This window comes from Pelobates fuscus, chromosome 2 (genome assembly GCF_036172605.1).
Source record: "Pelobates fuscus isolate aPelFus1 chromosome 2, aPelFus1.pri, whole genome shotgun sequence".
NCBI lineage: Eukaryota > Metazoa > Chordata > Amphibia > Anura > Pelobatidae > Pelobates > Pelobates fuscus.
Genome location: NC_086318.1, coordinates 44,145,606 through 44,169,627, shown reverse-complemented (window position 1 = coordinate 44,169,627; position 24,022 = coordinate 44,145,606). Strand labels below are relative to the sequence as shown.

The 24,022-nt window shown below is 44.7% G+C and overlaps 1 protein-coding gene across 1 annotated transcript in view; it reads left to right on the top strand.

Annotated features, from left to right (window-relative positions):
* The window catches only part of TDRD15 (tudor domain containing 15), a 28,282-nt gene extending 10,214 nt beyond the window's left edge, over positions 1-18,068 (top strand). The window contains exon 3 of the mRNA XM_063440861.1: positions 17,996-18,068. Coding sequence (XP_063296931.1) covers positions 17,996-18,031 — 36 coding nt within the window. The 3' untranslated portion in view covers positions 18,032-18,068. The remainder of the gene's footprint in view (positions 1-17,995) is intronic.
* The last annotated feature ends 5,954 nt before the right edge of the window (positions 18,069-24,022 follow it).

Here is a 24,022-nt window from a genome sequence, read left to right as displayed (position 1 = left end):
GGATCCACTGTGGTGTAGTTTAAGGTGTTTAGAGACTGGTGTCTCAATCAGTCTTCTCGGATTTACCGAGTTCACATGTTCTCTTATTCTCAGTTTAAATGCGCGGGAAGTTTTCCCCACATAGTTTCTTGCAAGAACAGGTAAGTAAATAGACTAGACCTTTCGATTGACAATTAAAAAAGGTTTTTACGTCAAATTCCTGTAAAGAGGAAGAGTTTGTAAAGGTTTTGGAGGGACGGCTTATGAAGTTTCTGGTTTCAAATTATGGCTTTCGGGCAATCTTTGTTCCATGAACTGTGCAGCCTGATTATGATTTGATAACCCTATACTTTCTTTCTATTTCTTTTACTACTATATCTGTCTAGTTAGTTTTACAGGGAGAGAGGCTTGATAATCTACATTATCAGTTCATTTTGAACTGATCTTATTTCCTCCAATTCCTCCCCCCCCCCTCCCTTTTTTATCTGTTGTATGTCCGGTATTTACTATTGGGATCTATGGCATTTTTTTGTACCTAGGGAACCCACTTCACATATATTACCCACTTTGAGGGATATAGAGTGGGTGTCTCTAGTTAGTATACTTGTATTTGGAGTTCCTACTCCCTATGATTCCTATTATTGCTTTTGGACATAGCCTATGTGGATATATTAGGGGCCACTGCTGGGACTGATACTCACTGCTTAGCCTAACCTTAATAAAGCTTTATTTTAAGAGTATCTCTCCCTTTAATGATTTAGCCGTTATTTTCCCTTTTCTATCCTCAATCTGGAGAGTCAGTGGTATTAGTCTTTTGTATATACTTTATTTTGTTGTATATATTTTTTTGGTTCCCATGACCTTACACTTTGTTGGGGTGTAGGTAGCACACACATATATATATATATATATATACACTTTCCTGTTTATTCCTACATTGTAACATTTATATCCAGGGGATGCAGAGGGTCTTATGCTTTGCTTTAAGTTGAGACCTTTGCAGCATCTTTTTCTTTCGTGTACTTTATCTGTTTAGGGGTTAAGCCCCAGGAGACCACTGGAGTCTCCAGAGTGGTACGCAGGACTGTGAGTACAGACAGGCACTTTTCCTCTGGTATTCAGTGCTCTAGTTTGTTTCTCGCTATCCTGTTTTGCTCTCTTTCTAAGGGAGAGCATTGCCTTAGCTGAGATCATAAAGATTGATCATCTCAGCCATGGCGAAACTGGCATGGCGTGGGAAATGGGAAGAAAGGTGAGTAAAAACACGTGCGATCGAAGGGGGCAGGTACCTAAACGCGCACACACTGACAGGCTCTCACACACACACACACACACTCACACACTCTGACAGGCTCGCTGACAAAAGGCTCACACACACTCAGACAGGCGCTCACACACACACACTCTGACTGGCTCACACACACACACACACACACACACTCTGACTGGCTCACACACACACACACACTCTGACTGGCTCACACACACACACACACTCTGACTGGCTCACACACACACACACACACACTCTGACTGGCTCACACACACACACTCTGACTGGCTCACACACACACACACACTCTGACTGGCTCACACACACACACTCTGACTGGCTCACACACACACACACTCTGACTGGCTCACACACACACACACTCTGACTGGCTCACACACACACACACTCTGACTGGCTCACACACACACACACACACGCTCTGACTGGCTCACACACTCACACACACACACACTCTGACTGGCTCACACACACACACACACGCTCTGACTGGCTCACACACACACACACACACACACACACTCTGACTGGCTCACACACACACTCTGACTGGCTCACACACACACACACACACACTCTGACTGGCTCACACACACACACACTCTGACTGGCTCACACACACACACACACACACTCTGACTGGCTCACACACACACACACTCTGACTGGCTCACACACACACACACTCTGACTGGCTCACACACACACACACTCTGACTGGCTCACACACACACACACTCTGACTGGCTCACACACACACTCTCTCTGACTGGCTCACACACACACACACACACACTCTCTGACTGGCTCTCACACACACACACACACACACACTCTCTGACTGGCTCTCACACACACACACACACACACACTCTCTGACTGGCTCACACACACACACACACACACACACTCTCTGACTGGCACACACACACACACACTCTCTGACTGGCTCACACACACACACTCTCTGACTGGCTCACACACACACACTCTCTGACTGGCTCACACACACACACTCTCTGACTGGCTCACACACACACACTCTCTGACTGGCTCACACACACACTCTCTCTGACTGGCTCACACACACACACACTCTCTCTGACTGGCTCACACACACACACTCTATGACTGGCTCACACACACACACTCTCTGACTGGCTCACACACACACACTCTCTGACTGGCTCGCTCACACGCACACACTCTCTGACTGGCTCACACACATACACACACACACACTCTCTGACTGGCTCACACACACACTCTCTGACTGGCTCACACGCACACACTCTCTGACTGGCTCACACACACACACACACGCACACACTCTCTGACTGGCTCACACGCACACACTCTCTGACTGGCTCACACGCACACACTCTCTGACTGGCTCACACGCACACACTCTCTGACTGGCTCACACGCACACACTCTCTGACTGGCTCACACGCACACACTCTCTGACTGGCTCACACGCACACACTCTCTGACTGGCTCACACGCACACACTCTCTGAAACACTCTCTGACTAGCTTACACGCACACACTCTCTGACTGGCTCACACGCACACACACACACTCTTTGGCTGGCTCACACACACACTCTCTGACTGGCTTACACAAACACACACACACACTCTTGCTGACTGACACACACACACACACTCTGGCTGGCTCACACACACACACTCTGACTGGCACACACACACACTCTGACTGGCACACACACACACACTCACTCTCTGACTGGCTCACACACACACACACACTCACTCTCTGACTGGCTCACACACACACACTCTCTCTGACTGGCTTACACACACACACTCTCTGACTGGCTCACACACACACACTCTCTGACTGGCTCACACACACACACACACACACACTCTGACTGGCTCACACACACACACACACTCTGACTGGCTCACACACACACACACACACACACACACTCTCTGACTGGCTCACACACACACACACACTCTCTCACTGGCTCACACACACACACACACACACTCTCTGACTGGCTCACACACACACACACTCTCTGACTGGCTCACACACACACACTCTCTCTGACTGGCTCACACACACACACTCTCTGACTGGCTCACACACACACACACTCTCTGACTGGCTCACACACACACACACTCTCTGACTGGCTCACACACACACACACTCTCTGACTGGCTCACACACACACACACTCTCTGACTGGCTCACACACACACACACTCTCTGACTGGCTCACACACACACACACTCTCTGACTGGCTCACACACACACACACTCTCTGACTGGCTCACACACACACACTCTCTGACTGGCTCACACACACACACTCTCTGACTGGCTCACACACACACACTCTCTGACTGGCTCACACACACACTCTCTGACTGGCTCACACACACACACACTGACTGGCTCTCACACACACTCTGACTCACACACACACTCTGACTGACTGGCTCGCACACACACACACACACGCTCTGACTGGCTCTCACACACACACACACTCTGACTGACTGGCTCTCACACACACACACACACACACTCTGGCTGGCTCTCACACACACACACACACACACACACTCTGGCTGGCTCTCACACACACACACACTCTGACTGGTTCACACACACACACACGCACACACTCTGACTGGCTCTCACACACACACACACACACCCACACTCTGACTGACTGGCTCACACACACACACACACACTCTGACTGGCTCTCACACACACACACACACACACACTGACTGGTTCACACACACACACACTGACTGGCTCTCACACACACACTGACTGGTTCACACACACACACACACACACACTGACTGGCTCTCACACACACACTGACTGGCTCTCACACACACACTGACTGGTTCACACACACACTCTGACTGGCTCTCACACACACACTCTGACTGGCTCTCACACACACACTCTGACTGGCTCTCACACACACACTCTGACTGGCTCTCACACACACACACTCTGACTTGCTCTCACACACACACACACACTCTGACTTGCTCTCACACACACACACTCTGACTTGCTCTCACACACACACACTCTGACTGGCTCTCACACACACACACTCTGACTGGCTCTCACACACACACACTCTGACTGGCTCTCACACACACACTCTGACTGGCTCTCACACACACACTCTGACTGGCTCTCACACACACACTCTGACTGGCTCACACACACACACTCTGACTGGCTCAAACACACTCTGACTGACTGGCTCACACTCACACACACACCCACACTCTGACTGACTGGCTCACACACACACCCACACTCTGACTGACTGGCTCACACACACACACACACTCTGACTGGCTCTCACACACACACACCCACTGTGACTGGCTCACACACACACACACACACTGACTGGCTCTGGCACACACACACACACACTGACTGGCTCTGGCACACACACACACACTCTGACCAGGCTCGCGCACACACACACACACACTCTGACCTGGCTTGCTCACACACACACACACACACTCACACACTCTGACTGACTGGGTCACACACACACTCTGACTGGCTCACACACACACGCTCGGACTGACTGGCTCACACACACACGCTCGGACTGACTGGCTCACACACACACACGCTCGGACTGACTGGCTCACACACACACACTCGGACTGACTGGCTCACACACTCGGACTGACTGGCTCACACACACACACTCGGACTGACTGGCTCACACACACACACTCGGACTGACTGGCTCACACACACACACTCGGACTGACTGGCTCACACACACACACACACACACTCTGACTGACTGGCTCACACACACACACACACTGACTGACTGGCTCACACACACACACACTGACTGGCTCACACACACACTGACTGACTGGCTCACACACACACACTCTGACTGACTCACACACACACTGACTGACTGGCTCACACACACACACTCTGACTGACTCACACACACACTCTGACTGACTCACACACACACTCTGACTGACTCACACACACACTATGACTGACTGGCTCACACACACACACACACACACACTCTGACTGGCTCACACACACACACACTCTGACTGACTGGCTCACACACACACACACACTCTGACTGACTGGCTCACACACACACACACACACACTCTGACTGACTGGCTCACACACACACACACACACACACTCTGACTGACTGGCTCACACACACACACACACTCTGACTGACTGGCTCACACACACACACACACACACACTCTGACTGACTGGCTCACACACACACACACACACACACTCTGACTGACTGGCTCACACACACACACACACACACACTCTGACTGACTGGCTCACACACACACACACACACTCTGACTGACTGGCTCACACACACACACACACACTCTGACTGACTGGCTCACACACACACACACACTCTGACTGACTGGCTCACACACACACACACTCTGACTGACTGGCTCACACACACACACACACACTCTGACTGACTGGCTCTCACACACACACACACTCTGACTGACTGGCTCTCACACACACACACACTCTGACTGACTGGCTCTCACACACACACACACACTCTGACTGACTGGCTCTCTCACACACACACACACACACTCTGACTGACTGGCTCACACACACACACACACACACACACTCTGACTGACTGGCTCTCTCACACACACACACACACACTCTGACTGACTGGCTCTCACACACACACACACACACTCTGACTGACTGGCTCTCACACACACACACACACACTCTGACTGACTGGCTCTCACACACACACACACACTCTGACTGACTGGCTCACACACACACACACACACTCTGACTGACTGGCTCTCACACACACACACACACACACTCTGACTGACTGGCTCTCTCACACACACACACACACACTCTGACTGACTGGCTCTCTCACACACACACACTCTGACTGACTGGCTCTCACACACACACACACACACTCTGACTGACTGGCTCACACACACACACTCTGACTGACTTGCTCACACACACACACACACACTCTGACTGACTGGCTCACACACACACACACACTCTGACTGACTGGCTCACACACACACACACACACACACACACTCTGACTGACTGGCTCTCACACACACACACACTCTGACTGACTGGCTCTCACACACACACACACTCTGACTGACTGGCTCTCACACACAAACACACTCTGACTGACTGGCTCTCACACACACACACACACTCTGACTGACTGGCTCTCACACACACACACTCTGACTGACTGGCTCTCACACACACACACACACACACACACACTCTGACTGACTGGCTCTCACACACACACACACACACTCTGACTGACTGGCTCTCACACACACACACACACACTCTGACTGACTGGCTCTCACACACACACACACACTCTGACTGACTGGCTCTCACACACACACACACACTCTGACTGGCTCACACACACACACACACACACACTCTGACTGACTGGCTCACACACACACACACACTCTGACTGACTGGCTCTCACACACACACTCTGACTGACTGGCTCTCACACACACACACACTCTGACTGACTGGCTCACACACACACACACACACTCTGACTGACTGGCTCTCACACACACACACTCTGACTGACTGGCTCTCACACACACACACACACACACACACACACACTCTGACTGACTGGCTCTCACACACACACACTCTGACTGACTGGCTCTCACACACACACACACACACTCTGACTGACTGGCTCTCACACACACACACACACACTCTGACTGACTGGCTCTCACACACACACACACACTCTGACTGACTGGCTCTCACACACACACACACACTCTGACTGACTGGCTCTCACACACACACACACACTCTGACTGACTGGCTCTCACACACACACACACACACACACACACTCTGACTGACTGGCTCACACACACACACTCTGACTGACTGGCTCACACACACTCTGACTGACTGGCTCTCACACACACACACACACACACACTCTGACTGACTGGCTCTCACACACACACACACACACACTCTGACTGACTGGCTCTCACACACACACACACACTCTGACTGACTGGCTCTCACACACACACACACACACACTCTGACTGACTGGCTCTCTCACACACACACACACACACACACTCTGACTGACTGGCTCTCTCACACACACACACACACACACACACACACACTCTGACTGACTGGCTCTCTCACACACACACACACACACTCTGACTGACTGGCTCTCACACACACACACACACACACTCTGACTGACTGGCTCACACACACACACACACACACACTCTGACTGACTGGCTCTCACACACACACACACTGACAGACTCACACAGGCTTACACACACACACATTTATGTTTGAATTGAAACCCACTCAGTCTCCCTACCTTTGGGAGAGCTGAGAGGGTCTTTCCTGGGGTCCAGTGGGGCTGCACTCTTCCTTTGTGTGAGGGAACAGTACTGTAGCTCCTCTCTGCTCCCTTGCACTCTGTAATGATTCCGGGGCCGGAATGATGTCATATTCGGGCTCCCAACATGATTACACAGCGCGAGGGAGCAGAGAGCAGCTGCTCACACACACACACTCTGACTGGCTCACACACACAAACTCTGACTGGCTCACACACACACACACTCTGACTGGCTCACACACACACACTCTGACTGACTCACACACACTATGACTGACTGGCTCACACACACACACTCTGACTGACTCACACACTCGGACTGACTGGCTCACACACACACACTCGGACTGACTGGCTCACACACACACACACACACACACTCTGACTGACTGGCTCACACACACACTGACTGGCTCACACACACACACTGACTGACTGGCTCACACACACACACACACACTCTGACTGACTGGCTCTCACACACACACACACTCTGACTGACTGGCTCTCACACACACACACACACTCTGACTGACTGGCTCGCTCTCTCACACACACACACACACACACACACACACTCTGACTGACTGACTCTCTCACACACACACACACTCTGACTGACTGGCTCTCTCACACACACACACACACTCTGACTGGCTCACACACACACACATTTATGTTTGAATTGAAACCCACTCAGTCTCCCTACCTTTGGGAGAGCTGAGAGGGTCTTTCCTGGGGTCCAGTGGGGCTGCACTCTTCCTTTGTGTGAGGGAGCAGTACTCAGCCTGTAGCTCCTCTCTGCTCCCTTGCGCTCTGTAATGGTTCCGGGGCCGGAATGATGTCATATTCGGGCTCCCAACATCATTACACAGCGCGAGGGAGCAGAGAGCAGCTGCAAACAGAGTGCTGCTCCATCGCGCGCCGCCCATATTGCTCCCATGGGCGACCGCCTCCATGTACCCGCAGGTGGGCGACTGCCTCCTCCATGCTCCCGCGGGCACCCACCCACCTCTAAAAGTATTGTGCAAAAGTTAATTATTTCAGTAATGCCACGTAAAAAAGGGGAAACTAAAAAATTGGATAGACGCATTATATACAAAGCAAGATAGTTCAAGCCGTGGTTTGTCATGGGTGCGATAATTATGGCTTACAGCCCATGAAAACCCCAAACCCACAATCTCCGTAAACTAGAATATTGCATGCAATCAATAAAACAAGGAGTGCACCTAGAACAATATCGGACCTCTGAAAAGTATAAGCATGCATATGAACTCAGTACTTGGTTTAGGCCCCTTTTGCAGCAATTACTGCCTCAATGCGGCGTGGCATGGAAGCTATCATCCTGTAGCACTGCTGGGGTGTTATGAAAGACCAGGATGCTTCAATAGCGGCCTTCAGCTCTTCTGCATTGTTCGGTCTCATGTCTCTCATCTCTTGGCAATGCCCCATAGATTCTCCATGTGTTTCAGGTCAGGCGAGTTTGCTGGCCAATCAAGCACAGTAATCCCACGGTCATTGAACCAGGCTTTGGTGCTTTTGGCAATGTGGGCAGGTGCCAAGTCCTGCTGGAAAATGAAGTCCGCATCCCCATAAAGCTCGTCTGCGGAAGGAAGTGCTCCCAAATCTCCTGGTAGACGGCTGCGATGACCCTGGACTTAATGAAGCACAGTGGACCAACACCAGCAGATGACATGGCCCCCTAAATCAACACAGACTGTGGAAACTTCACACTGGACTTCAAGCATCTTGCAGTGTGTGCCTCTCCATTCTTCCTCCAGACTCTGGGTCCTTGGTTTCCAAATGAGATGAAAAAGTTGCTCTCATCTGAAAAGAGGGCTTTGGACCACTGAGCAACAGACCAGGTCTGTTTTTCTTTAGCCCAGGTAAGACGCTTCTGACGTTGCTTGTTGTTCAGGAGCGGCTTGATAAGACGAATACGACATCTGAAGCCCATGTCCAGGATCCATCTCTGTGTGGTGGCTCTTGATGCACTGACTCCAGCCTCAGTCCACTCCTTGTGAAAGTCCCCAACACTTTTGAATGGCCTTTTCCTGCCAATCCTCTCCAGGCTGCGGTCATCCCTGCTGCTTGTGCACCTTTTTCTTCCACACTTTTTCCTTTCCACATAACTTTCTATTACTGTGCTTTGATACAGCACTTTGGGATCATCAACTTCCTTCGCAATTACCTTTTGAGGCTTTCCCTCCTTATGGAGGGTGTCAATGATGGTTTTCTGCACAACTGTCAGGTCAGCAATCTTCCCCATGATTGTGATTCCTACTGAACCAGACTGAGAGACCATTTAACCCTTTAAGACCAGAGGGTGTACAATTACGCCCTATTTTAAGCGGCTCTAAACGCCACCGGGCGTAATTGTACACCCTCCGTTTTTTTCTTACTTACTTTCTTACTTTTTCTTACTTACTTATCGCGGTTGGGGGACTCCCAGGGAGCCCCCCGCGGCACGTCCGCCCTCCAGCAGCCCCCCGGCCATGTGAGAGTAAGGTCCTTGCGAGGACCTCACAATCACATGGCCGGGTTAGCTGGCTCAGGCATTGCCAGCAGGGGGACTGCCTGTAATGACAGGTAGTCCCCCTGCTGGCTGGAAATAAAATAAAAAGAATTAAAATAAGTGTAAAAAAAAAAAAAATTATATACTTAGATCATATATATATATATATATAATCTAAGTATGTGTATATATATATATATATATATATATACACACACACACACACACACACACACACACACACACACACACACACACACACATACACTGTCTAGATGTATTTTACTATTAATATATAAATAATTATATATATATATATATTATCAAATTACACGTAGACTGATACTGATTAAATATATATATAATGTTATATATATATATTTATATATAATATAAAAAAATATGTAAATACGTAAAAAAATTAAATTAAAAATAAATAATAAAAAAATATATGATGTGTAATTTCGTTCTAACTGTATTGTGATATTAATATATATATATATTTATATCAAAATACTCGTAGAACGAAATAATATATATATCTATATACATAAATATATACGTATATATCACTATATATATACGTGTGTGTATGTGTATGTGTATATGTATATATATATATATGTATTAAGGCCTTTTGGCCTGTAATTGTGGGAGGGGCGTATGACACACCTCTTCCCTACTTAAGGGACACCCCTTACCTGGCTCCATATCGTTCGAGGTCAGCGCTGCATCATTTCCACTTCCGGGTCATCCAGACGCCATTTTACCTGATTACTCCATGAGGTTTTTTAAGCAGAGCTGTGTCAGGAATCCAGCCACAGGCTTTTCCGGCCTACCACCTTCTTTCTTCAATCCATCGCCGTGGATGGTGTCCATGTGACTCACAAACTGTAAGTCAACCTACCCGTTATGCCAGGCATCAGTCCCACGGCACCATGCACGGGTCAGGTCCTCACTTTACGGCTGCATTTTGTCTAAGTCTGTTCTAAAACCATTGCATGTTCATGCATATCATTCGTTTAAACCCCCTACCGGTCTTTGGGTGTACTACAGGCTTCTTAGACATTATCGCATTTCATGTACAAACCAACGAACCCCTGCATTTTCGCCTACACACTGACCCCTACCGGTCATTCGGTGTACTACAGGCTTCTCAGACATTATTGCATTTCATGTACAAACCATCGAACCACTGCATTTTCGCCTACACACTGACCCCTACCGGTCATTCAGTGTACTACAGGCTTCTCAGACATTATTGCATTTCATGTAAAAAACAACCTTGCTTCACTTAAACGATTTTCATTTCAGTTTGTGTTTTCTGGTCGGCACTTATTCATAGTATATTCTATGCAAGATTGCTGTTCGCATTAAAATGCATACGGTTAAGCTATTCATGCTAACTTCTATTTCCCTTCATACTAAGATTCGGTTATTCTGCTATGTATTCACATAGATCTTTTTCGTGAGTTACATTTCATCATTTCATGTATTTACATTTGGTTAAAAAGTTGCTTGGTTAAATAGACAGACCATTTTCATGCTATTTTTAAGGTATCACTTATTACATCAAGGGTATGAAACCAGCTAACATTTCTGTATAGACATTGGACTCCCACGCTTACTGGAGTTTTTTTTTTTTTATATAATTATCCATTTCATTACAATTAAATCAGCCTACGTTACAGGCCTCATTTCTTTGTTGTTAACCATGACACAAGGATTTAATTCCTTTTCATGCATACTCGGGTTGAATCACACGTACTGATCCAACCAATCATACGTTTCCTGCACAGTAATCGGTTAAACTTTCAAATACTTATTTTACACGATCTTAGGTTGTCTATTTTGTTTCAGTTTGCTTATTATATATATATATGGTTTTAATAATAAGTTATTTTATTTTACAATGCAGATATTACATGTATATTACTGTTATGGTTAGCCTACATTACGGCTCCTTTTTCTGTCATGCTCGTACGACATACCACGAGTTCAAGGACACGGTCCTATTTTCAAAGAGTATAATGGAGATATGATGTTATTACAACCATGTACATTACGATTACATGGCACTAACTATTCAGGCCATTTCTTATCATGCTCATACGATATACCACGAGTATATAAGAACACGGTCCTACCTTCCACAGAGGGTTTCGGGTTGAATCACACGCATTGGTTCAACCACTCATACGTCACGTTACAACATTTTCTGCATAGAATGTCATTTCACATAATTTCACATGGCATTTACAAACTCAGGCCTTTTCTTGACACACTCAGACGACGTAACACGAGTATTCAAGAACACGGCATATACGTCTCACAAGACTTTCGGTTTTTGAATCACACGTTCTGGTTCATACATTCATACGTCACTTTACAGCAACATTTATGATTCTGCATATTGTCACTTCACATTAAAAAGTCCCTTGCATTCCCAGATCAGTTTAGTGACATGCATATCATCTGATCACCTTCCATATATACACATTACACGGCCAATCCCCCTGCTGCCAGGTATCGGACTCAGCGTAACGCTTGTCACCAAGCATGGGCAGTCATGTCACTATCATACTCATAGATTTTACACCTCCCACACATACTGCTAGAAGCCCTAATCCCAGCCTATACAGATTACACAGGTCTCACAGGATCCATTCTCACTCTCTCTTTTTAGGTTTATCCAGGTTTTCATACCTGTCGAATCTCAAAACTTCATACATACTACCAGGTACGTAAGCCTGCTCACGTTGTAGTTCACATACGTTTCATTCTTCTAGGCCATAGAGTACTGGCAAGTTAGGGGTATAGGCCCAAATAGGTACCTACCTTCTTGGCATTTCTGCCTATCGTTTAGTAGTCCGCGAGGCCAACACCCCGCCTCAACGTTTCGGAGGCAAACGCCATCGGGCCACACGTGAGTTAGCCGCCTCGCAATATTATAGAGAGGGCCTCACCTGTCACTCCCTCCCCCTGTTTTCTTTTACTATCACCGAGAGGCCTACGATTCCTGCCACTACGACAGGTGGCCTCAATAACCCCTCGCGCCAACTCATAGACAGAGCCTCTCATAGCCACTTGGCAACTAGCAGGGCCTCACCTGTCACAAAACAAGATTAATTTTTCGCCTTTCAGGCCTAGTTAGCCTGCCAGTATCACCCCTGGGGAATCGGTCACTACACCCCTTACCATGGCTGGGTCGGCCGCTGCGCCCCCTCCAGCACTGGTTGAGTTGCAATCACTTTCTCCAGCCATCTGTTTCAGGGCACATGCTAAATCTGTGTCCAAATAAAATGTATCCCAAAACTATACTTAACATCAATAAACATTTCTGTACTTACGACATTACTGCCACATCATCCATCTAGACATTTGGTGGAATTCATTATCTCGGGTTTATCAGAAGGATTCACACATGCCTTCCGGAATCCTGGAATGTCCTAATTTACAATCCGCACAACAAACCCTACAGCGGTGGAGACACTCATAGCCAGGAAGTGGCAGAGAACTTCCTATGGGGGCCCTTCCAGTCCCCTCCGTTCACCACATAGCGGACAAACCCCATCGGTATTGTCACGGGGAAATCTTCTCACAAACAGACTTATCATTGATCTATCAACACCTCACACCTCTGCCACTCATAGTCTGAACTCCCTCATACCCTCTGAGGAATTTTCACTGCAATATTCCACCATAGATCACGCCATTACGGCTATCATGCAGGCAGGGGCCGGAGCATGGCTCAGTAAGACTGATATCACAATGCTTTCAAGTTACTGCCTATCCACCCTACACTGTGTCACCTGCATGGTATCAAGTGGGCAGGGAACTACTGTTTTGCTCACGTTTAACATTTAGGTTCCAAAGTAGTCCGGCCATTTTCGACGTATTCGCCGAAACCCTATGCTGGTTTTATTAAATATAGCCAGATGCCCTACAGTTATACATTATCTGGATGATTTCTTACTGGTCGAGGAGAATATTTCCCCTCCCAGTAGCCTAAAAGAAACCATCAGTCTATTCGAACAGGTGGGTGTCCCAGTCTCCTCCACCAAGACTGAAGGACCAGATACCTTCATCACATTCCTGGGTATCATACTAGACTCAGCCACCATGCAAGCTAGCCTGCCACGCCCAAGGTAGAAAACATTCTGATCAACATAATCTCTACATACGACTCGGTACTTGCAACCGCAAGAATTACAGTCTCTCTGCTTGGGTCACTGAATTTTGCCATTCGCATCATACCTCAAGGCCGGGCTTTCATCTCACAACTCCTTTCCATGTTTCCCACTTTTAGACATGATGGACACAGGTCACCCCTGGATACCCAAGCCACGGCAGGCGTAATTATGTGGAGAACATTTTTAACCACCTTGAATGGTAAAAGCATGTTCCTTCCAAAATTGTCTGACTCCTCACCTACCATTTGGTCAGACGCGGCGTCTACCACAGGTTTTGCAGCAGTTTTTCAGCAACGAATGGCTTTGGGGCAGCTGGCCTTCAGAAGTTTCAGGACCTGGAGGGTTTTTCCACTACCTCAGCTCTGTTTGAGATATATCCCATCGTGACGGTTGCCGTGGCATGGGTGCATTTATGGGCAGGTTCGTCTGTACGTTGCTACTCAGACAACCAAGTAACTTGTCACATTATAAACAAGGCCGATCCAAATCACTGACTATTATGAGATTCTTGAGGAAACTCACTTGGCTGGCTGCATGTCATAATTTTCTCTTGTTTTGTATTCATGTTCCAGGTGTATGTAACACTGCTGCTGACAATTTGTCTCGCTTTAATTTCCAGGCTTTTCGTCAAATACTCCCGTCAGCCGCACTCACAGCCACGAACACCCCACTATTCCACCATCTAGTAATGGACTAGATGCTATTATGCAACATAGCAGAACATTGTCCCAATTAGCACTGTCTACTAATACCTGGGAAACTTACGATAGAGCTTTCATTTGATTTAAAGATTCCTTTCTGAACACAACATCTTACAACCTTTCATCGTGACATCCTGGTTGGGCTTTGCTTCTTTTTGCCACCTCAAACTCAAACTATCATACAACACAATCAAACCATATCTGACAGGCATCCAACATCACATGCTAACTTTACAACCAGACAAATCAAGTGTCCTCCTACCAATTAAGAACATCCTTAGGGGTATTCAGAGATCCGAACCCCCACGTACGGCCCAGAGGCTACCCATAGATTTCCATATTTTTAAAGACTTATACAATTCACTAGATTTAAACCCTTTGCCAACAACACAAACCTCATCGTTAAAACCGCCATATACGTAGCCTTGTTTATGGTTTCTTGAGACCAAGAGAATTTACCGCCATCAGCACAACACAGTCCACTCACATCCTACTTCATTCACACTTAACAAAACACATGGACTATTATATCTTGACTCTGCCTCACTCCAAAACCAGTCAACATGCACTTTCAGTAGAGGTTAAGTACTATCCTACTCACAACAGGTGGAGCCCCGTCAAACTACTGGACTCATATACCCAGCATAACAACGAACCACCATCTCAACCACTTTCAGTCTACAAGGTTCGGTACTCACTACCACCACCTTTATGACACACGTCAGGTCTTTACTTACATAGCTGGGCCTCAAATCAGCTAACTATTCGGGCCACTCCTTCCGCATAGGAGCGGCCTCCACAGCATCCAGTGCAAACATTCCAGTTCATGTTATCAAGTCACTAGGGCGCTGGAAATCATCGGCTTACTCTAGATACATACCTAACCCGGTACAAGAAGTAAGAAATGCCTTTCAATACATGTCTGGTTAAAGTATGTATATTGGTGGTATGTAATAAATTTGATTTTCTACTTTTGCCCTCTTTATTTACAGGCCTACCTCATCGTCGGTTCCGGCACACCACAACCGACTTGCTCTTTTAATACCATCCTACACTTATCAGTGTTTGTATCTTCTGTACTATCATGAGCCCTTAACACAAGTATTAAGGCCTTTTGGCCTGTAATTGTGGGAGGGGCGTATGACACACCTCTTCCCTACTTAAGGGACACCCCTTACCTGGCTCCATATCGTTCGAGGTCAGCGCTGCATCACCCTCCCACCCACTCCTCATTATTAACTCCTTTTCTCTTTACATTTCTTCTTTGTGGGCCCTCTTTATTTACAGGCCTACCTCATCGTCGGTTCCGGCACACCACAACCGACTTGCTCTTTTAATACCATCCTACACTTATCAGTGTTTGTATCTTCTGTACTATCATGAGCCCTTAACACAAATATATACACACACATATATTTATGTAATATTTTTACATAATTAGGTATCTTAATTAATTACAATTAGCGGGACCTGCCTGACAACCCATGCCGAAAGTATATGGAATTTAATTTGCTAGTACTATATTTAACCCTATAACTTTCCAAGACACCATAAAACCTGTACATGGGGGGGTGCAGTTTTACTCGGTAGACTAGGCTGAACACAAATATTAGTGTTTCAAAATCGTAAATTATTTTACAACGATGATATTGTCAGTGAAAGTGAAGTTTTTTGCATTTGTCACACACAAACGACACTTTCACTGACTATATTATTGTTTTGAAACATTAATATTGATGTTCAGTGAAGTCTCCCGAGTATAACAGTACAGGTTTTATGGTGTTTTGGAAAATTTGATTCAAATATAAGGCTTGCATTTCAGGTTTTTTTACACATTAAAATTTGCAAGATTGATAATGTCGCATTTCAGACCGTATGGTAGCCCAAGAATGAGAATTACCCCCATGATGGCATACCATTTGCAAAAGTAGAAAACCTCAAGGTATTGCAAGTGGGGTATGTTCAGTCTTTTTTAGTAGCCACTTAGTCACAAACACTGGCCAAAGTTAGCATTGTTTTTTTTGCATTTTTCACACAAAAACAAATATGAATGCTAACTTTGACCAGTGTTTGTGACAAAGTGGCTACTAAAAAAGATTGGACATACCCCATATTGAATACCCTAGGCACTTTTGCAAATGGTAAGCCATCATGGGGGTATTTCTCATTCAAAGGCAACATAACCAACCTGACAAATTTTTAATGTGTAAAAATTGAAAAATTAGACGTGCTATATTAATTTGGCCCTGTAACCTTCCAAAACACCATCAAACCTGTTCATGAAAAGGGGTACTGTTGTACTTGTGAGACATCGCTGAATAGAAATGTGTATTTTATTGCAGTAAAAGCTAACCGTATTATGACATTAAAAAACTTTTTAAAGATTTTATTCATAATTGTTATATATAACTGAATAGTTGCTGTGAAATGAAAGCCTTGTTTCTCCTGAACAAAATTATATATGTGTTGGTGCACTTAACATGAAAGAGGTGATTTATGGTTGAACAGACTTTTAACGCAAATTCCAGTTTTTGTTTACATTTTGTTTTGATCAGAATTTGTACAATGGCCTCTGTCCTTAATGGGCTAACTTTGAAACTTTTTTTTTCTTCTTTAAATTGTATAAAATATATTTAAAAAAAAAAGAAAACCTTTTATAAACATAGTGTGTGAATGTATCCATACAGCTACATTTATCAATAAGTATTTCATTTCTAATTCTCTAGTCTGCCTTTCATTATAGGAAATTGATGTGCTTTTGTTTTTCTTTTCAGAAAAATCTGAAGGTATCACTCTTTAAGAATACATGAAATGACCGGACTGCTGCTCTTTAACTTCATATAGTGTATTAAAGCGGTTAAATTGTGATGTAAAAAATGTTTTTGCCTCATTTACTGGTTTGAAAACCTTGTTACTAAAGCTCATATCTATTATTTAAACTATTTGTTAGATTTAATTAAATTGAAATGGTACATTTCAGTAAAATTGGTGATGTGAAGTATAAAGTCATTGTATCAGAATAATATAGAATTATATAATTTATATTCTAGAATATATAATTAATCTGTTATACATAGAACTTATGTTCTTGGTCAGCTGTAGCAAGTTTATGTCCCTTCTAAAAAGTTGAAAGTTCAAGTAATGGTTTGGTGTTTTGATATACATACTGAAATCAGGGTTGTCCTTAAATTGCCTTCCAGCTATGCAAGAAGTCCAACTAAAGATTAGCAAAGCATTTTAGGCCAACAAGTAGAATTTCGGCTAATGTAGACCCAAAACCTGTTGCGTCTAAGCAGGCTCCCTTATTGTCAGAGTTCAGTCACCTTTATATCTTGCGGAGTAGAAAAAACATATTCTAATGGAACATCTGCGGGCCTATTATAGGCCAGATTTTCATCTACGATGGCTCTGCTGCACATTCAGCTTGAGATGCCTCTACCAGTGGGTCTTAAAGGAGTATTATTATTGTCATATGCAGTCCCACACTTTCCATGTCTATTGTAGACCAAGGTTCTCCAATCTGGCCCTCCAGATTTAGCTAATCTACAACTCCCATAATTATTTGAAGGAAATAGCCAGAGAGTCATGGGAGTTGTACTTCAGCAACAGAGTTTGGAGAGCCCTGTTCTAGACCATCTTATACAGAAGTGGGCAAAAGGTAGGTTCCTGGCTCTTACAAACCTTAGTGTTATGTTGTATTGTGTTGTATGGTATGTGTGTTGTTTTTGCTTAAATGAAATTTTTATTTATTTAGAATACTTGAATTAAGTTCCCAATTAGTGAAAATCTAGTACTGTCTTGTATGATTATTTAGCATGCTGCAGTAAATAAATTTTAATTTTGAAAGCATTGTATGAAATCCGTTGTATGTATCTAATGCAGTGCAGCTATACATTTTAAATGTATTTTGCTTGTGCAGTGTGCAAAATTGTTTTTTGCTTTGTGCTTTGGAAATTGTCATTGTGGTTATAAACCATTACCTAATTTAAAGGGGCACTTGAAGCACCATGACCACTACATCCCTCTGTAGTGGGTATGGTGCCAGGAGTTCCCTGACTATCCCACAGTAAGCAGGTCTCTTGAGCTCCCCTGGTCTTGTATTGCTGATTCATAGGTCCCTGAGTCTTCATTTGTACTGTTGATTCCTTCCAATCCGTGTAAGAACAGTATTCGCTGGCTGAGTGCCTGGTAAGTGTCAAACCCTCAAACAGTAAGTGTCAAACCACTGATTTGACTACTTACTGTTTGATGCCTGGGGTCTCCTGGCTCCATAATCTCTGTAGAGTGCTTTAGTGGTTATGGATCCATGATTACATTTGATTAATGTATGGACCATTAGGAAAAGTCAGAATAAGGAAAACCTTTTTAATGCACTTGACAAACAGTGACTAAAATACCATTTGTTAATGTCATGGAAACTTTAGGTAAAAATAAAATCTCACAAAGAAAAGGTTCAAACAATGTTTTCACTTCTATGGATAACACCTTTAATATTTTTGCAGTCGCATTTCCTAAATGGAAACATGTTTATTTTTACCTTAAACCCTTGAGAACAAAGGGGTGGATAATCTGTCACTCTGTTAAAAATGAAAGCTCTTGTTTTAGAATTGATTTGATATCTTGACCAAAATAAAATAAAAAAATGTCTACCCATAGCTTTATCGGTCACCCACCTTGTCAAGGCCCAACTTGCTTTTGGCAGCCATCTATATGCCCAGAGGTGCTCTTTGTGTGCTCCTTATACAATGTTTATTCCCATTATTATGAATATCCGGCCTACCATAAATGAACGTGTGTGATGAAGAAATTGGTCATTGGGGAGGAGGAAGGAGGGATATATATATACACACACACACACACACACAACAAAAAAAATTGTCTTGCACTCCACTTACTGGTGTCTCTGCCCGGTGCTTATCGGCATAGTATAACAAATTGCGTAGAGCTAGCACTCCCAGGACTCCAAAGGTGTAAAAATAAAGATCAACATTTGGAGTCCTGGGAGTGCTCTCTCTATGCAATTTGATAGATATATTTATATTTCCTGGCCATATCCATGGCAGCACAACAATGGGTAGCTCCTCCCCTATCCCTAATTAGACAGGAACTAATTTAAAATAAATGTACAAGTACATCCTCCCTCAGTCTATTTGTTCCTGTCCTATCCATGTAGGACCAAATTAGTCTATTTCAGGACTATAATCAGTTTTTCTTTTTGGCTTACCTGAGGCTTCAGTATCCGTCCCTGCGCAAAGGTGTCCCCCAGAAGATACCCCCTTAGTGACCGGGGGTTTGCTTGCTGTGACCCTAGGGGTAGCAAGAGAATAAAAATGCCAATAATCTTATTCCCTGCAGTGACCAAGAGGTAACAGGAAGTGGCGAGAAGATTTTATCATGGAAGCATCCTTATATTTCTCCATATTGGCAGCCTGCATGTATGTATACATAAAATACTCTTATATCATGTATTTTAGTATGCCTCTATATGTGGGTTCCCCCTCCTGCCTATTTACCTTCATTTACTTGCATCATTCTTTTTAAATAGCTTTTCATACTTCTCTGTAACTTTTTTGGCGTCCTAGTATTCCATCCGCACATGCGTGTGAGATTTGCGCATGCACGCTTCATACTAACATCCCAATTTAAATGGGAAATAAATCTATTATGTCCTGGGCGCAAGTGTTAGCGCATAAGCAAGGACGAGCGCCCACGGGTCAAACAAATACCTTTTAGTTTCATTATGCCGGTATCCGTTTTGCAATTGCTTAATTGTTTTTGCCGCGATCTGAGCATGCGCGGGAAAGACGGTGAGATCACTAATGACGTCACACGCCTATTTAAGCGGCAAAGGCCAGGAGATATGTAGAAAAGAAACGGGCACAACAGACACACGGCATGGCATATGTCAATAGACTTGGCAGATGCATATTTTCATATTCCCATCGCTCTTCAGCATCAAAAATATCTCAGATTTGCAGTGGAAGAAGGTCACTTTCAGTTCCGTGCGCTTCCTTTTGGCTTAAGCACAGCTCCACACACTTTCTCAAAGGCTCTTGTTATTCTAATTGCAGAACTCAGGAAAAAAGGCATTGCAATATATCATTATCTGGACGACATCTTAATTCTGGCAGAAAGCCAACAAGTCACGGTCTCATATGTATGCAATTTCAACAGGGTTGGAAAATCAACATCGTCAAGAGCCATCTGATCCCATCTCAGAACATGATTTACCTGGGAGCTTCTTTCAACACTGCAAAAGGTTTGATACAACTGTCTCCAGAAAGAAAGATTCAGAGAAAAGTCAAAGACATGTTGGCATCCAGTGTATCCTCGGCATAAAAAACGGAGTCTCCTAGGATCCATGTCCTCCACCATAGGCCTGACAAGATTGGCTCAATAGAGGATGAGACCTTTTCAAAGACATTTTCTTTACCAATTCAAAACGGGGAGTCTATCTCAGCCAATCAGTATTCCTCATCATGTTCAGAAATCCTTGAAGTGGTGGATGCAGAAGAAATTCCTCTTCCAAGGTTTTCCTCTAGGAAACATCCCATGGATTGATATTACCACAGATGCCAGTCAATGGGGTTGGGGAGCCCACCTTCAGGACAACTATGTCCAAGGAAAATGGACTTTTCTTGCAACAAATACACCTTCGAATCTCCTAGAGCTTCTTGCAGTTTTCAAAGCCCTGAAACACTTCCAACAGCTTTTACTTCACAAGTGGGTCAAAATAAGGATAGACAATGCTACGGTAGTAGCATATATAAATCATCAAGGAGGGACACGTAGTCACAGAATTATGAAAATAATGAGACCTCTTATGTCCTGGGCACAAATGAATTTGGCAGGCATCTCAGCAATTCACCTTCCAGGAATACAAAATTTGGTAGCCGACTTTCTCAGCAGGGTAAGGATAGACCCAGGAGAATGGAGTCTTTCAAACAAGATATTCCTACAGATTACAGAAAAATGGGGTCTTCCGCAAGTAGATCTGATGGCAACAACAGAAAGGTAAAAAAATTCTTCTAAAATATTCTAGATCCTCAAGCCATAGGAAGAGATGCACTATCATGCAATTGGGAATTCAATCTAGCCTATGCATTCTCTCCGACTCCTCTCATCTTCCCACTTCTGAGGAGACTATGATAAGAGAAGGTCTTGTTAATTCTGATAGCCCCCTTTTGGCCACGCACGCCTTGGTTTCCACTCCTATTGAGTCTCTGCAAGAAAGGCCCATGGTGTTTACCAGAAGTTTAATTCCTACTGCAACAGGGTCCCATCCTTCATTCAAATCCAGCATCCCTTCATCTGATGGCTTGGTACTTGAAAGGGAAGGGCTAAGAAGCAAGGGGTTCTCACAAGCAGTAATTGATACCCTTTTACAGGCAAGAAATAAGTCTACTTCATCCACTTATTACAGAATATGGGATGTATTTTCTTCTTGGTCCAGTTCAAGACCTATGGATATTCAGAAACCATCAACCTAAGATATTCTGGAGTTTCTACAATCCGTCTTGGAAAAAGGGTTGTTATAATACTTTGAAAGTCCATATTTCAGCCTCTCTGCTTTAACTAATCACAAATGGGCCTTTGATTCGGACATAGTAAGATTCATGATGGCAGTCTTAAAAATCAAGCCTCCTATTAAACCTATTACTCCACCATGGGATTTACCACTGGTTCCTAAAGCACTCAAAACAGATCTGTTTGAACCATTGGAATCTATTTCTTATCATCTTCTCACCATCAAAATGGTTCTATTAGTAGCCTTAGCTACTTGGCTAATTGGAACACTATTGACTTGGTGAGAGGCCTCAAGATCTATGTGCAGAGATCTTTGGAATGGCGTACTTCTAAAAGGCTTTTTGTCATTCCTAACGGCTTTAGGAAAGGCCTTCAAGCTTCTAAAGCCACTATCAGCAGATGGATAGTTTCAGCTATTATCCAGGCCTATAAAGCATTGAAGGCAAGGATCCCTGAAGGTTTAAAAGCACACTAAATGTTCTCTCTCTTCATCCTGGGCGGCAGCAGCAAAAGTTTCTACAGAACTCATTTGCAAAGCAGCTACTTGGTCATCTTCAAATACATTTATCAGACATTATCGTTTAGAAGAAAAGGCTGGTCAATCCGATGAATTTGGCAGATCTGTCCTTTCTGCATCTAATTTTTGTTAACCTCTTGCATGGTTTGTCACGTTTGGTTGATTGTGCTAATACACTTGCATTATATAATTTTTTGTCTGAGTTTTTCTTTTCCCTCCTTTGGTTTTAAGCATGGGTATTACCCATTGTTGTGCTGCCATGGATATGGCCAGGAAAGATAAAAATTTACTCATATTTACCGTAATTTTCTTTGCCTGGTCATAGGTCATGGCAGCACAAAGATCCCGCCCAGGGATATTGCTGTTAACTAGACTGAGGTAGGAGGGGGTACTAGTATCTTTATTTTAATTAATTCCTGTCTAATTAGGGATAGGGGAGGAGCGACTCATTGTTGTGCTGCCATGGCCTATGACCAGGAAATAAAAATTACGGTAAGTATGAGTAAATATCTCTCTCCCCTTCCCTGCTAGAGTCACAGGGGCATCTAAACAGGACTGTGATGCCCCTGTGACTTTGTCAGAGCGGGCACGATAGCACAGGTAATTTAAAATATTTTGTTTGCAGGTTATACTGTAAATGGAGGTGGGTGGGGGGCTTCTCTATAGTGCCCAATAGAGCATTTTACACAGGAAAGGTCCCACCCGATTAAACTTGTTGGAGTAACCCTTTAAGAACGATTGTTTATTTGAAATATAA